The following is a 14,003-nucleotide window of genomic DNA, read 5'->3' as shown; positions in this document are numbered from 1 at the left end:
AATGTAAAGAAAACAAATTTACACTGCCCCACCCAATTCTTTAAAACACAGAGAGTATGCATACTACATTTAATTTCTAGTCAATGATACAGAAAGGTTTCAGCGTATTTAAAATGGCATGATTCTTGGATTCTGCACCACTTGATGTGCACCTCCTTGATTCTGCACCACCAAAATCCATGGGGACCCTGCCATCACTTGGAATGGTCTAGAAACAAGCACCAGGAAAGCAAAGAGCTCTGAAACAGGGCAGGATAAAGGAGTGTTGCAAAATCCCATGTTTGCTGACTTTGGAAAATCCCTGTACAGCAGCCTCAAAGGCATATGTAGTATAGGCAGTGTTTTATCACAAGAATGTTCAGTGTGACAGGCCCTCAGTGACATATCTGTGCACAGAGCAGGTGATGTGATCTGGGTATTTGCTAAGCAGATTGCAGCAGTTTGGCAGAAATGGTTCAAACACCTTTGTTTCAAAGGCACAGGGATAGCACCACTATATAATTATGCTTTGGTAGATGTAATGCTAATATTTTACATACAAAATAATAGTCAACACAAGCACCTGGCTTATTAATTAAAACATTCAAAGCCATAATTTGATGCTCAACCTTTCAAAAAACTCAGCAAGAACCTTTATTGCTTTTTCTCAGAGTCTCAACAATCTCTATTGTTTTCAAAGTTGTCAGCCACCAGTAGGACACCAAAAATTTTCATACCTAATAGATATTTATCTTCTCTGCTAGCTCTGATTTAATTATGTGGATAAACATAATTAAATACGGTACTTATCTTTGCCTTACGGATATTTTAGGATAACACAGTTTTAAAATTAATTACCTGTAATCCTACAAAATAATCAGCTCTATGATGTTAGTCCATGAGCTAAAATACTTAGTTGGCTAAAAAGTTATAGAAATTTACAGAGAAATTCACTGGGATGTGATCACATTCTGCAGTAAGATGTTCTATATTCTTACAACAGGCACAGAACTGGAATACAAAATGCAGCTGCTTTTAACAGCAAACTTCTGAACCTGTTTTCATGCCTTAACTATTGGTGCTGGAGACAGGAGAAAGACTCCAGGGAAAAACACTCTTCCTTTGTTGGGGAGCAGAAGTATTGGTATCAAATATCATTCCATCATCTTCATAGGTTTCTAAGAGCCTTCTCACAGAGTATGGATTGCAGCCTGATGAGTTAAAAAAAATGATAAGGAAAAAAAAAAACCTACACAGCTGAGGGACTTTTAAAATTAATTCAATTACTCTGTATGAACAGCACACTTATTTGCATCTCATTGTTATTTTCATTCAATGTATTTTCCATTCAAGATTATTACTAAAGGATCTTTCTGAGCTCAGTTCTTGCCAGTATTAGAGTTCCTTCAATGCAGAGACTGCCAGACCTGGAATTTCATATTACTTCTTGCTTGAATTTTAGCTCTGATAGATGTTATCTCAGTAAGAACACTTTGCCAACTTTGCCTCCCAGACAACTGAAGTCACATTTTTTAATGTTCCCTTTCCTTTACAGAATAAATATAAGTCTTAAAGCATATCAGAACTTTGCCAAAATTGAATATGAAAGATTTCTATTTTTTAAAGTTTGCATGGAAAACTGCAGTTATTGAACAATCAAGGATTTTACAAATTTGTTTTCAACCCCAGAGCTACATTCACAGTAAAAAATGAAAATTAAATTAAAATTAAATGGGCTGAGCAATACACTGACTTCACTGATTTTCATTTTCCACGTTGTGGAATATGAGGAAAATAAAGCAGAAAATACAGATTATGAGAAGAATATTAGCTTTTAAGTATCTTTTTGGCTTTAGACAGCAAGTGGAATGCTGGGGAAAATAACTGCAATAGCCACATATTGGGAATAAGGTAATTTAATGTAAACTTCACGGACTTTTCAAGCTTCAGTACCAATAAAGCTTTTTCCTCCTTCTAATTTCAAGTTTTGCCCCTCAGTTCATTTTGTTATTCTTAACCCAGTGTTTTAAACTACCATAATTACTCAAAAAAACCCAACAAACCAAACGTTCATTTGTCAATTTTAATTCTCAGATTTCAATATGAATATCACTAATGTACCTAAAAATAAGACTTGTAGACAAAAATACTAGGAAGTTTTCAAGGGACACACAAGGATGTGGTCTAGATATTTATAAAGGCTAACTTCAGAAATAGCTCCCCTCTGAACCACCCCTGACAGAGCTCACATTCCCTCAGGAGATGCCTCACCTCTAAGGGATGAGAGGAGATCAATCTGGATATAAACTATGTGAAAACTATTTTTGTATCAGACTGTCACTATGACATTCAGAGAAGGCAATAAACTGCTGAAAATTGGACACAGGGAAAAAACCCCAACCTTTCAAGTTATCGCTCGAGATTTCTAGGAACAAAAGTTGCAGTTGGTCTATAAATCTGAATTTTAAGAAAATAACAGGGCTTATGGATTAAGAAAATTTTTTAACACCCAGATAAAATACCTGAAGAGTGAACATAAAGATCCTTTAAAGATACAGCTCAATTTCTCCAAAGTAACAGATCAGTCTTCTAAAAACCTCAGCTAAGGAAACAAGATTTTAATGTTCTTTATACTTGAGCCAAAGCCCACATCTCCAATGGTAACCCACACTGAAGCATTATGGAAAGAAGTATAAAGTGATTCATCCTGTAAAAAACAAATCTACAATATGAAAAACTGATAGTCATTCCTATTAGGTTAAGAATTATCTGGGTATTGCATCATAGCATAACAAGAAAATGTAATAAGCCTAGTTAAGCAGAAACGTTGATGCTAATTAGAAACAGACTCTCCCAAAAATAAACTCTAACTTTAGTACTTCAGGCATCATCTAACCAGAAGGAAAATGTGAAATGCTATAAAATGATACTCAAAAAAAATAAGAAACTATCACAGAGATTAAAAGTTCAGAAAACTACCATGAAATGAAAACCTACATTTAGTTATTTCATGGGTATATCAGGCTGATGAGAGGAAAATGCTGTTTATGGTTAACACAGCAAACAGAAACACTTTTTTAAGCATTTATGAGGACTCTGATTTTCACTTCAGAAGGGAAGCAATTACAACTATCATTTATTACTTGCCTTATTTTTCTTAGCAAAGTGTGAAAAGGTCTGAAGAGCTCAGACATATCTTCTGGTTTATGGTCCAAGTTTAATGGTCCCTCGGAGTAGACAACAAGGCCACTGTAATTCAAACACATGCATGAACACACACAAATGAAAATTTTATTACACAGAGCAACCACTGAATAGTCAGAAAAGCAATTGTACATAAACATTAGAACAACATTTAACTACACCTCGTTATCTTATTTTTGTATTATTCACCCACAGCTAGAATTAGATGCTATTTAAAGTAACAGGAAAAAGATCCTCTCCACTCTGTTCCCCTTTCTTAAACATGGCAGAAAAAGCAATGGAAGCATAAAGGGAAGAACACACATTTATTTCATTGCTGCAGCTGAATTTAAAAAAAAATAAAAAACAAAAACACAAAGAAAACCCCACAAAAGAAACCTATTATCAAGTACATTGGGGGAGGGCCACTGATTTGAGATACTGCAGATGGCTTTTCCTTTTCAGTCTATAATTTCAAGGTAAGGTAGCTGACTCCTGAGCTCCTAGTTTTTTACCTCCAAGATAAATATAACATTGTATTGACATATGGTAAAAAAAGGAAACAGATTTTCTTAATCACATAAAACATATTTTGAAGAAACCATGCTTTTAAATCAACTCAGCATTTGTACAAATTTCCCTGGAAAGAGGTAAATTCACAATCCTGAGAGCCTCCAGGTACTTCACTGTAGGTATCTCAACAGCTCCTCCTGACCAAACCACCACTGCCCAAACCTGTTTGTGTACCATGGATTAAACAAAATTCACCTTCACATCTGCTGTGCCACACCATACAGGGTCAGAGAGGATTCCCAAAGGCACCACTCTGCTTAAAACTATTTCATCCTCTGCCCACTGCAAAAGCAATGTATGTTTCCCAAAGGCAACCCATTCTCACAGCTGAGATTTCATCAGTTTTCTTTCTCCAAAGCCATTTTCCCCTTCCTGTCCATGGTGTCAGTGCTCTGTTATCCAAGATATTTCAAAGGCATGTTACTTTCCTTACACTTAAACTCCATACTGCTCCAGGGAGCTATCCAGCACCCAAATCACCCAGAGTAACACAAGTCAAAGTCTTTTGGTCCCCAGCCTCTCCCTAGCAAGCACCTGTGTGACCACCAAAGACTCTCTGAAACACAGCAGCAAAGCTGATATCACCAGCTATAGGAATTCCTCTGAAGTATTTAAAAAAAAGACCAGGGGATTAGGGATTTGAGGGCAGGAGCAGGGAAGAGGACAGACAGAAAAAGTTGCTTTCTTTGCAAGTTACTTTTTTTTTGTGGCTTAAGACAAATTATCTTGTTGCCAGGGACACATAATTTTATCTTTTTCTCTATGCTTGCCAAGCTTCAACAAGCAGGCTGCCACGAAGTGAAGCAGTTATTGCTGACTCATGTCTTATGTTCTGCATAAGCAAATGTTACTGCTTTGCCCTGTGAAAGCTCAAGGCTACTCTCCTCAAACTTCTACCTGATGCAAGTCACTGTTCCTTTGGCTTTCAGGCAGTTTGCTTGCCACAGAATTTAACTCTTGGAAAAAATAAAAAAAAAAAAAAGTGGGCTAGAGCACTACAGAAGAAAAATATTATGAAATGGCTTCTATACATGCATAACATTTGAAAGAGCTGTGATACTTCATGACAGTCATCTAGTTTCTTATCACTGGATAATCAGGAGCACTTAAACTTCTTCTCTTCTTCTCTATCCTTCTTTGTAACTTGGGATAGACATGATCTATTTGCCAGAGAGCCCAGGTTTTCCAGTTAGTGTTGGTGTGTTCTCCTTCACCGTGTCTTCCAGCAGCTTCAACCTGAGTTCTCACATTCCTGTTGTCTTCCAACAATCAGATTATTACTGTTATTATTTTTAGAATGACAGTTAGAGACAATATGCCATTTAACAGGAACAACAGGCCACAGGGATTTCCTGAGGAGAAGTGTATTACACTCAGGATTTGAGGGTTTTTATTTCCCTCAATTATCCTACTTATATTAGCTAACTGTAAAACATTCACAATGGTAAAATATTAAAAAATATGCTGGCTTTACTCCAGAGAAATTGCTGCCTTAGTAAACAATGAAGACTCATTAGGAAAAATCCATCTGATTTGTTCAATATTGCAAAAACTGCATGAAGAAAACCACTGTCAGTTTAGTTGAGTGGTCAATACAGGGCACAAATCAACACAAAAGTTACAAATGTTAACACTTTCCTTCAAGAGAAATACACCTAACTCAACAGTTACAATGCAGTTTGCCGTGATAATTCCTTCTGAACCTAGAGTCATTGAGAAAAAAACCCCACAAATTTAATTGAAAATTTGTAGTTTTCAAGACTTGTATCCTTAAGTCATCCTATTTTTGAGTGTCACAAAATATGTGCTTTCAAAAAATATTTCTGACAACATGACATTACAAAGACTGACGTTCCTAATTTTTAAATTTGGCTGGTGGATGCCTGATCAATTGTTCCTGCCTGCTCTATTTAGAGATCTACCATCTTTATTTTTTGTCTTGCTATTCTACATTAAACTGGTAATGATTTAGAACAAAACAATCCTCCTCTTTAATTTTTTTTTAAAGTTAAAGCAAAATCAGGTGTGAAAGACAGACCATCAAAATTCTAAACACAGCTCTTCAAATCTTCAATAAACCTTTAAATGAGGCAGAGCAGAGAGTAGTTAAAAATTACTTACCATACAATGGCTAATCTTGGAATTGTAAACATTAAAGCTGGTTCATAGTCATCTATCATATCTTGAGTGAGGTATCCAAGCCTTAAGGCTCTAAGCAGAAGAATAAAGTTATTTAGTAAGACATCAAAGTCATGAAGAACACATTTCACTAAGGAAAAGTTTGAAAAATTTGTTATAAGCCAAACCAAACTGATAGTATTTAACTCATGCACTGGTTTTGTACAATCTAAACCACTATATACATAACAGATTGCTTAAGTCTCTGCTTTAAAGAAAAATATAGTATAATACAAACATAAATGCAAGAAAAAAATCCCTTTAAGCATTTAAAGCTTTTATAATCATTCAAAACACAATTCGTTTTTATGAATTTTTCTCTATTTACTATTTCATGTCAAGCTTCAGCTTGATACTGAAAACCACTGGTGCTGGCAATTTTTCAAATAAAAGAAACATTTTTAAAGTAATAGCAGAAGTACTTGGTTTCATTTTTAAATACAAACTGCTCTAATTATCAAGGTCAGTCTCCCCCTTAACTAACAAAAAACCTAAAAACCACTCAAGAACAGCACAGTTCTACACTATAACTTACTGAAGTCTAAGGATTTAATATTTGGGGGAGACTTCATTGTCCTCAAATAACTTCTCAAATGTCTTAAGCCCCTTTTAAACTAAACCCCACTTTGCTTGGATTTTTTTACTTTGCTGTATTTCCCAGGTTTCTTCACAATTTTCAGATTTTACCATATGTTTCATAACATCTTCAAATTTCTTCTCTGACTTGTTCCATCAGTGTTTAAGATTGCAATGAAAACTGCACATGAATCCTGCTTTTGGTCCCCCATAGAATGGAAATAACTTTCTTTTTCCCTGTCAGCATTGTCCAGCCAGTACTGCTGGGGGTGGATGGGACACAACCACAAAAAGCAAACCCTTGCTGGTGCCAAGAGTGGATGGACACACTGGTGTGTGGCCCATCCTCACCCCCTGTTCCTTCCTACAGCCCAGACAGATTCCCAAAAGCTATAAGTAAGAAACCATCTTTTAGGTTTTTTGCCCTCTTACTGGGCAAATGCAGAATCCCAGAATTGTCAGGGTTGGAATGGACCTCTGGAGATCAGCCAGTCCAGGTGACACAAGAACACATCCTGTGTGTTTGGAATGTCCCCAGAGAGGGAGACTCCACAACCTCCATGGGCAACTGTTCTGCCACTTCAAACTGGAGAAATTCTTCCCCATGCTGGTGTGAACTTGTCTTGTTGTAATTTATGGCTGCTACTCCTTGTGCTGTCCCCAGGCACCATGGAAGAGAGCCTGGCACCATCCTCTTACACACACCTTTGAGATATTTGTGTGCATGGATCAGATCTTCTCAGGCTTGCTGTCTAACAGGCCCAGCTCCCCCAGCCTCTCCTCCTAAGAGAGATGCTCCAGACCTCTCCTCATCTTTGTGGCCTCTGCTGACGTGTATGCCACAGGTGAGTGTGTGCATGTGTGGTACTCCCTGACTGATGGAAGGTAATTCCTCCTACTTGTGACCCTTTCTGAGTTGTAATCCTGTCCCCAAAATGCCTCAAACACCTCTGATCTTGGTGCCACATACAGACTGTGGCAGTGTGCTCTGCACTCCTCCATTCCTTGAAAGGGTTGATCACACCAGGCCAGGGTCCTGCTTCCCAAGTTCTCCTGACATGACAGTGAAACCAAGACTTATCCTAAGGGCCTCTTACAGTCAACTGGTATCTAATAATTCTACACAGAACATAATTCACTAATTTTCTTTTAAGAACAGTGCTGCACTTCTCAAAACCTCACTTAGGCTGAGTATTTCACATGCTGCTCCCCTCTACTGCCCATCTGCAGGCTAGTTAACCTGTCACAAGGGAGAAGAAAAAGAGCTGTTCAACACAGTATATTACAAATTCACACTTTTCTTGGCACTTTATACTTCTAGAAGAACTCATGGATTGCTGAATTGATTTCTTTCATCATTGTCCCTTCATATATATAGAGCCAAAGACCAGTCCTTTGAGATTTTCAAGAGCTTTTATGAGTTCTTAATGAAAATCAGAGGAGGTTCACAGATTATTTGAACCATCTTTCCATGTATTCTTGCATGAAATATCTTTAAGTCTTGATGCCTTGAACAGACTAAGCTTATTTAAATGCTGAGTCTTCATGTACACTTCTGTAACTAGGCATACCAACAACTCAGTTACTGTTGGATTAACTCTCGTGTTTTGTTTTGTATTTTTTAATGTAGAAAACAAAAAACCACAGGCTTGTGCCTGCCAAGCATGCTTAATACCTTTGAATTTGGATACTTACTATAAAAGCAAAATACCTGGTGTTTTAGGACAATTCTTCAATATTAATAGTTAATGCACTGCAATAAAAACTCAGACAAAGCAAACAAAAATTAAGATCTAATCCTTAACTTACCTCTCCACAGTTTCACAGAACAGTACAATAACCTCTTGCTGTACATAGTATTCTTTTGGAGACTTCACAGGTACCATGGCTGACACGTAACTACAAAAATTACAAAATAATGTACCACTGTTTCATGTGCTTTAACAATAAACCAAACCTAGGAGGAATCATCTTAGAAACCCAAGATGATTTCCTGCACCAATTTGTATTTATTTCAACAGCACTCACTATGAAAACTCTACTGTGTAAGAATCTATGAGAAACACAGCCAAATTACTTATTGAAGTGGAATTGAGGCAGCGGAAGTCAGCAGTAATTTAGAAATATTATAATTCTGTAGCATATTTATGATACAATGATGCAATTATGATAGCATTTAGCTATCAGAACCCTCTACTGTGTGGCATAGTGCCTTGGAAGGATCTTCACTGCCCCATCTTAAAGACAGAATAGTTTACTCTGCATTTCCTCAATAAAAAAAATCTGACTTAAACCAAACGTTTTGTCTATAATAATTTTACCTGAAACGAGATGAGTAAAATTCAGTTACCCAGATGACACAGTTTATGACAGTTAAAATTTGGCCTCGTTTCTGTGTGGAATTACTAGCAAAAGTACTAATTCAACAAGGTAAGAAACACTGGTAGAAGTTCAGTGGTTTTCTGTCACTGTGTTACTTAATTGGTCATTTGTAGAATACAAGTAACACATAAAGGGAAGAAGCTGTTTGCAAAACAATGGTGAAGAAAAATGCTGTGCATAGAGAGTGGTATTGACAGGCCAAAAACGGCACAGACACTGCCAAGAACCAGTTACTGATTGTTATTGGTGTCTGCACTCAAACCCACACTTAAAAACATGTTTTTAGACAACATTTTCAATTAAAGTGATTGCAATGTACCAGAATAATGATGCCTTTTCTAATCAGAAAAAACCTGCTTACCCTGAGTGAAGAACACAAGAGAATAACAACTTTGAGGAAGGGCAAGCAGTAATATGGGACATGACAGTCTATAGGTTATTACCAAGAAATACTAAAAGACTACCCATTTCTAAGAAACATGTTCTGCTAAGGGCAGCAGTGACTGTGCCATATTAGATCCACAGATAATCCTGCCCATTATCTTGTCTGTGGCCAGCACCACAAACACCTAATACACAGGCAGGTAGCTGGCTACACTCTGAAGCACAGTGCCAGACTGGTCAATGTGACCCTTGATGCAAAAAAGCATCACTCCAAAAAGCAGTTATTTTTACTTAAGGTATAAACCTCAAAGTCATTCTTCAATCACAAGTTTTCAAATCAGTGATTTCCTGTGGTTAATTATGGTTCATGTAAAAGCCCTTCCTCCATCAGAATTCAATCTGCCTAACTAAATTCACTGGGTACATCTTGCTTGTACCACTAAGCACAAGAGAACAAAACCTCTGTCTCTAGAATATTCATTATCATTCTTTTCTTTTTAAACATCTATTTGTTGCCTTTTCTCTGACAAAGAAAACATTAAGAGATTTATGGTTTCCTTTTGTGTCTTGGAAATTCTCCCTCAAATGCCATATGCCAGCATGCAAATGGGGGATTATAGTTTAGTTGGAGAGAACAAATGTTGATTGCTAAAAAGCTATTTAGTTTTTATTATTGCTACACTAGAAGGAGAAATCTAACAATACACAAATTACTAAAGAATTCAAATACTATGATAAAAAATTTACATCCTTTTTCCACTCAAAGAATATAAAGTGAAAGAGTCAATTTCCAAAAGCCAACAAGCCAAAAAACAGCTGCAGTGGCTAAGACATGGCTCACAACACAATTACTTCATCTCTTTTACCTTAATTCAAACTCAGCAAAAAGGACATCAAAATGCTTGAGGGAATCTTTCATTTTTTCTGTGTAGAGGTTCAAATCCCTTAAGGCCTGGTCACGGATGATATTTCTGACTTCCTCCAGGCTTCGGGTCAGGTCCTTGGCCAAGGGCCTCATGGCCATACTCTCAATTTCACGATTCATAATAATTGAACCAGCAGCCAAACACTATGAAAGACATGAAGAGAGAAAATACTAGTTTTTACAAAGTAAAAATCCTTCTATACTCAAAAACAAAGCACAAGATGTGCTATTTAATAAGATGTGCTTTTGAACAAGTGCAGTACTTAGCCCCAGTTGGCTGCAAATTATTAAACAAGTGAAAGATTTAAGGCTGGTAGGTCAAGAGTCAAAAGCTTTCACAGAAAAGGTTAGGGAGCAGCTCAGCCAGGGAGACATGAGAAGAGGAAAACGTTGAAGAATAAGAATGTCTTAGGGTGACCACAGTGCTGACAGAAGAAGTAAAGTTATTCTCCCACTGGTTAGGCAATTAGTAGGATTAGTAGGATAAACATTAGTAGGATAGGTCCTCTATGCACACACAGATTCCTTGCATAAAAGAGGTGGGAATCCAGCAAAACTACAGTCTATGGACCGGTTTGATTTGAGCTTTGATTTGGATATTTTGTTGTAAAATAAATCTGTTCATTATAAAAAGAACAAATTCTGCAACTGTGATGTCTTTTACAGCAAAACTGCTCACACTGGCTATCACACAGGGATCCAGTTAGGCCAGTATCCTGCTTCCCACAGAAATTATACAAAAATCAGGTCACTGAGTGATTCTTCCCTTCCAGTGTCTGGAAAGCACCTATTTAGGACTCCTTGCCCCAGGCATTATACGTGGACTCTTTCTGACCAGCTGACAAAGACATTAACAGTAGATTTTTACTGTAACACATTAATAAAACTTTTTAAAGATCTTGCCACTAAACACAACTGCTGGCTTTATTCTTTTATGGTTACATTTGGAAGACAATGAGCCCCAATATAAATTACACCTGCTGCATTAATAGAAATACTTCTGCTAACTGAGAAAACACAAGGTTGTTCTCAAAGATCAGGGGTTTTTCCCTTTTTTTAAATCTCCATTTGCAGCTGTGTCACCCCCCCTCCCAGGCATCCTGTGGATGGGAGCCACAGTATGAGGGACCTGCAGTCCCAGAAGGGATCCTTTCTCAGCAGTCTGATGCATTGGTTTGAGGGCACTCAGAAAAGATCATGTTCTTGCTTCTTATCAGCCAAAGCAGTGTTTGTGGGAAGTATGGATAAAGTAAGTGTTACCTGCTGAGAGGGATTCTCAGTCTGATAACTCAGTGATTGTACTGACAAGGACAGAAGTGTGTACTCATAAAGCTCACACAACCTTCCTGCCCCATGAATTTACAGGAGGACGGTGCCTACAGCAGTAGGAGTTGGCATTACATCATCACTGCATTTGTTCCTTTCCCTGAAACCAACAGGTCTCTCCAGCCTGAGGGTTGCACAGTGAAAGTTGGATTTGGAAGCAGGTTTAGCTCATATAACGCAGCAGTGAATAAAACAAGACTCAGGACAGGATTACAAAGCACTGACATACCAAATTAATTTTGCAAATTCTGAGACTTCTCTGACTCAGAGGAGCCTACAATTAACAACTGTCAAAGCAAGTTTCAGAAACAGAACATATGGAGGCATATTGGACTGAGCAAGATGGGAAATCTTCATAGAGAACATGCACTTGAAAAAGAACGAGAAACTGGTAGAGAAAAAAAAAAGGATATTAACAGGAGGCCAAGGATTGCTTCAAATACAGGAGAGGCAACACTGATAAGACCACATGCTGTTGTGTGGTGGAATGTCTGGACTAACCCACTCTCAACAAATTCATGGTGTCACCTTAAGTCACCTTCAGGCCAGTAAAAGTGAAGAGCTTATCACTAAAGATGCCACAATGATTTACTTGTTTTAGCCAAAGACATCAGTACAAATAAATAAATATCTTGTATATTGTTTTGAAACTTCAGGCTTCCTTTGGTTAAAATAACAGAACTTTATTCACTACAAAAATTCCTTGTTCCCACAGGTTGCTCTAGAAGCAAGTCTTTGAGAGAAATCAGGTAAGAGAAGAAAAGTGGACTTCAGTGTTCTACAGAGGAACTACATTTGTTTCACATAACTGCCTTGTTTCATGTGTATGCCATGTATGTTTCATGGCATACACATGAAACAAGGCAGTTATGTGAAACAAATGACAGCCTGAGGTTGCATATTTAGGATGAATTATAGCATAACAGAGGCATTAAAATAAAGTGACAGCATGCACTTCTATTTGTTGGAGATGAACTTTTGTCCTGTTAAAACTCCCTAATACACTTTTATTTGTTTCTAAGGTCTTCTAAACACAAAATGGCTGATCAGAAAAAAACTCAAAAACATCACTCAGCTGTTAACCCACAAAAGAATAGCTTTTCACTATAGATTACTGACAACACACAATTATGAAAATAACCTGGTATGCTCTTAGTCCAGCCGAAACCACAGTTAAAGAACCCCATTTCTCTGAGCACCCCCAGAGCAAGTCCTCTTGTTTATTTTGCCCTGTAATTCTTTTTTGTACCTCTTTCAGAAAAGTCTGAAAAGGTTCTTATGGCTTTACACAATAAAAAAGTGTCTATTAATCCAAAAAACAGCAGTGTGACAGACCTACCTCTGCTCCAAACCAAAGCTGTCCTGCAAGGTTGTCATGCCGAATTTCCTCTGGAAACTTCACACAGAAGTCTCTGTTGGCCCGTTCATGTGGAATGCATTCATCCATGATTTGGTTTATGATGTTCAAAACATTATCCTGAAGCAAAACACAGGATACCATATATACTGTTTGCATAGAAAATAGTGAGGTACCAACCCATTAAGATAGAAAATGCAGTGTTTAACTCTCATGGTCTTCATACGCACAGTGAAAACAGAGAACACTGCACAGAAACAAGAGCAGCAAACTTCACTCTTTGTAGTTTTCCTAGAAACTGTTTCTCAGATTAGCTGCACTTTAATTTGACTACTCTATGGGGACTTCTGATGAGGAGGCATGACAAAGAGCTCGTTACCTCCAGTTATCTGTATCTATCAGTAAATAAATTAGAAATACAAGTGAATTATACTTCCATTTCCTCTCACCAGCCCCAACAATACACACTCCCCTTATTCCCACAAAGACACCTGACAGGGTACCTTGCAGTTGTTAGAAATTGAGTTATGTTGGGATCATTTAAGCTCATCCTGGTAATCTAAAGCACTTTACACACTTGAATCCCCAATGGGCAAGGGCTGGCACACTCACCAACCACGTCATCCCCCAGGCAGCAGGAGGATAAGGGGCCACCACAGAAATTACAGCTTTAATAACTGCTCTGATCTACCTCTGCACCAGGACAGTGATCAAAGACCTACAAGCAGTTTCTTGATATGCAGTAAATAATCTGTATTCATTTATTTGAAAAGATAATTTTCACATTCCCCTGCTGGGAACTGTACAGAATTTAATTAACATAATAAAGGTAGATTGAGAGCATGAAAAAGGCTGAGTGCTTTCATAAAGATGTTTTGTCTTCTGCTTCTTCCGCTATTTACAGAATTTACATTTTATTTAAAGTATTTCTCAAACAAATACCACCACATCTGTCTGTACAAAATTGCTTAACAGACAGAATTGCCTTAAATGTACACTTCACTAGTTTATTTTCACCTACATTTAAAAAACAAGGAGACAGGAATTTTGAAGAAACCTGCCCCTTTAATATGTTCCCCATCAAAAAAGACAAAACCTACTATAGCTACAAAGAATGATCCACATTTTCTGCAATTTCTC

The 14,003-nt window shown here is 37.4% G+C and overlaps 1 protein-coding gene across 4 annotated transcripts in view; it reads right to left on the bottom strand.

Moving 5' to 3' along the window:
• The window catches only part of ZFYVE28 (zinc finger FYVE-type containing 28), a 113,680-nt gene that overhangs the window by 49,060 nt on the left and 50,617 nt on the right, over nt 1–14,003 (bottom strand). For all 4 annotated transcript variants that reach the window (XM_058803372.1, XM_058803373.1, XM_058803375.1 and 1 more), the window contains exons 3-7: nt 12,846–12,983; nt 10,122–10,324; nt 8,299–8,388; nt 5,857–5,946; nt 3,127–3,228 (exon numbers count right to left, since the gene is read on the bottom strand). In XM_058803372.1, coding sequence (XP_058659355.1) covers nt 3,127–3,228; nt 5,857–5,946; nt 8,299–8,388; nt 10,122–10,324; nt 12,846–12,953 — 593 coding nt within the window. In that variant the 5' untranslated portion in view covers nt 12,954–12,983. The remainder of the gene's footprint in view (nt 1–3,126; nt 3,229–5,856; nt 5,947–8,298; nt 8,389–10,121; nt 10,325–12,845; nt 12,984–14,003) is intronic.

This window comes from Ammospiza caudacuta, chromosome 4 (assembly GCF_027887145.1).
Source record: "Ammospiza caudacuta isolate bAmmCau1 chromosome 4, bAmmCau1.pri, whole genome shotgun sequence".
NCBI classification, from domain to species: Eukaryota; Metazoa; Chordata; class Aves; order Passeriformes; family Passerellidae; genus Ammospiza; species Ammospiza caudacuta.
The sequence above is the reverse complement of the archived record's forward strand: the minus strand, read 5'-3'. Positions and strand labels throughout refer to the sequence as shown.